Source organism: Pyxicephalus adspersus, chromosome 4, assembly GCF_032062135.1.
Source record: "Pyxicephalus adspersus chromosome 4, UCB_Pads_2.0, whole genome shotgun sequence".
NCBI lineage: Eukaryota > Metazoa > Chordata > Amphibia > Anura > Pyxicephalidae > Pyxicephalus > Pyxicephalus adspersus.
Window position 1 is genome coordinate 147202893 of NC_092861.1, and position 1500 is coordinate 147204392.

The 1500-nt window shown below is 37.4% G+C and overlaps 1 protein-coding gene across 1 annotated transcript in view; it reads left to right on the forward strand.

Moving 5' to 3' along the window:
• The window catches only part of EPHX1 (epoxide hydrolase 1), a gene marked incomplete in the record, with an annotated part of 31708 nt that extends 31314 nt beyond the window's left edge, over positions 1 to 394 (forward strand). The window contains 1 exon segment of the mRNA XM_072409922.1: positions 1 to 394. Within this exon segment, the coding sequence (XP_072266023.1) occupies positions 1 to 93 (93 nt within the window).
• Between the last annotated feature and the right edge of the window lie 1106 nt (positions 395 to 1500).

Sequence of the window (1500 nt, forward strand, 5' to 3'; positions counted from 1 at the left end):
ATGCCCCGAGGGGGGCACTTTGCTGCCTTTGAAGAGCCAGAAATTCTGGCAAAAGATATCCAACAATTTGTAGCAAAAGTGGAACGAAAATAACCGCATCCTAAAAAATGTAACGGAGGAGGCAAAGAGGACCTGTTGTATATGAAGAACTGGCAAACATATTATACCAGTACTGCCGAGTGCTGAATGTTATAGGCATTATCCTGCAGTAGAATACATTTTGTACTGATATATCCACATTTATAGATGGTGCTTTCTATTTCTTAAGGAAAAGTAAATTGTAGGCTCAATTTTTTTTCCTGTTTTTGTAATTAAATGACTTTTCAAAGTATTTGTAAACCTAATAAGTAGAATGACAAAAGCTTTAACATAATAAAAGTTTTTGTAATCAAAATTGTTTTTGAATTTTTTAAATCTGCAACTTTTATTGAAATAGTATCTGGTGACTCTGCCATGATAGTCCTGGATTCCTGGTACAGAGTGGCAATGACCTGTCTCTAAATTGTGCTCCTGTGTTGTATACCAATAAATACGTTTACATCACACAAACATTGTCCAACGTTATCATTAAGCCCAGGGTACTGATATGAGGCTGGCACTGGATCAAGACTGGAAATGGCTGCAAAAGGTCTGGGGATAAGCAGCACGGTAATGCAATAAAGGAAAAAATTTTTTACGTTTTATTCATAAATTATACATTATATTTACCATTGGCTTCTAGTGTCACATTTTAAAAGCTGAGTGGATAGGGTATTATTGGAGAGACCAATCTAATAAAATTGCCTGCTAGCAATTAGCAATTGATCACTATGAGGGTGACAGGGTGACAACATTAGTCCATCTTCTAAAGACTTGAAGGAAGGGTTTCTGCAAGCTGTCCCCAATGACTACAGCTTGGCATGAGCCCTGATTGTCACTACTAATGGACAATCCTTTGTATTATTATTATATATTATAATCCATCTGCTGTGGTCTCTTAAATAAACTGGAATTAGGGCCAGTTAATTTTGTCTTTGTTGGGGTATTCAACAGTATACATGATGTGTTCCGCATAATACACACATCTGCAGAGGGATATCAAGGTATCCTATAGAATGTTGATCAGTTTATGACATGAGGACCCTGAAGACATGCACACAATACTAGAGAATTGTTGTCCCAGCAATAAAAATGTACCATGTGTACAGCAGTCATCTTAATCCTTTTGAAATCCACCATGGCAGATATATTACTCCTTTAGTCTTGGAGGGACTGTGTATTTCTTACCTTTGCTGGTTGCATGCCCCCCCCCCAAAAAAAAAGCCATTTCTTTTATACACAAATCAGTGTCAAGACCATGTCCACATTCTGCCCAGGAGAAATAAATACCACAACTCCAAGATTCTACAGCTCTCTAAGATTAAATAAGGATCATAAACACAGGGAAGGGGGTTGTTGGTGCATTATTTTTTTTCTGCAACCCTGGAGTTGAGCTTTAAGGTCAAAGGGATGTCCTCATTT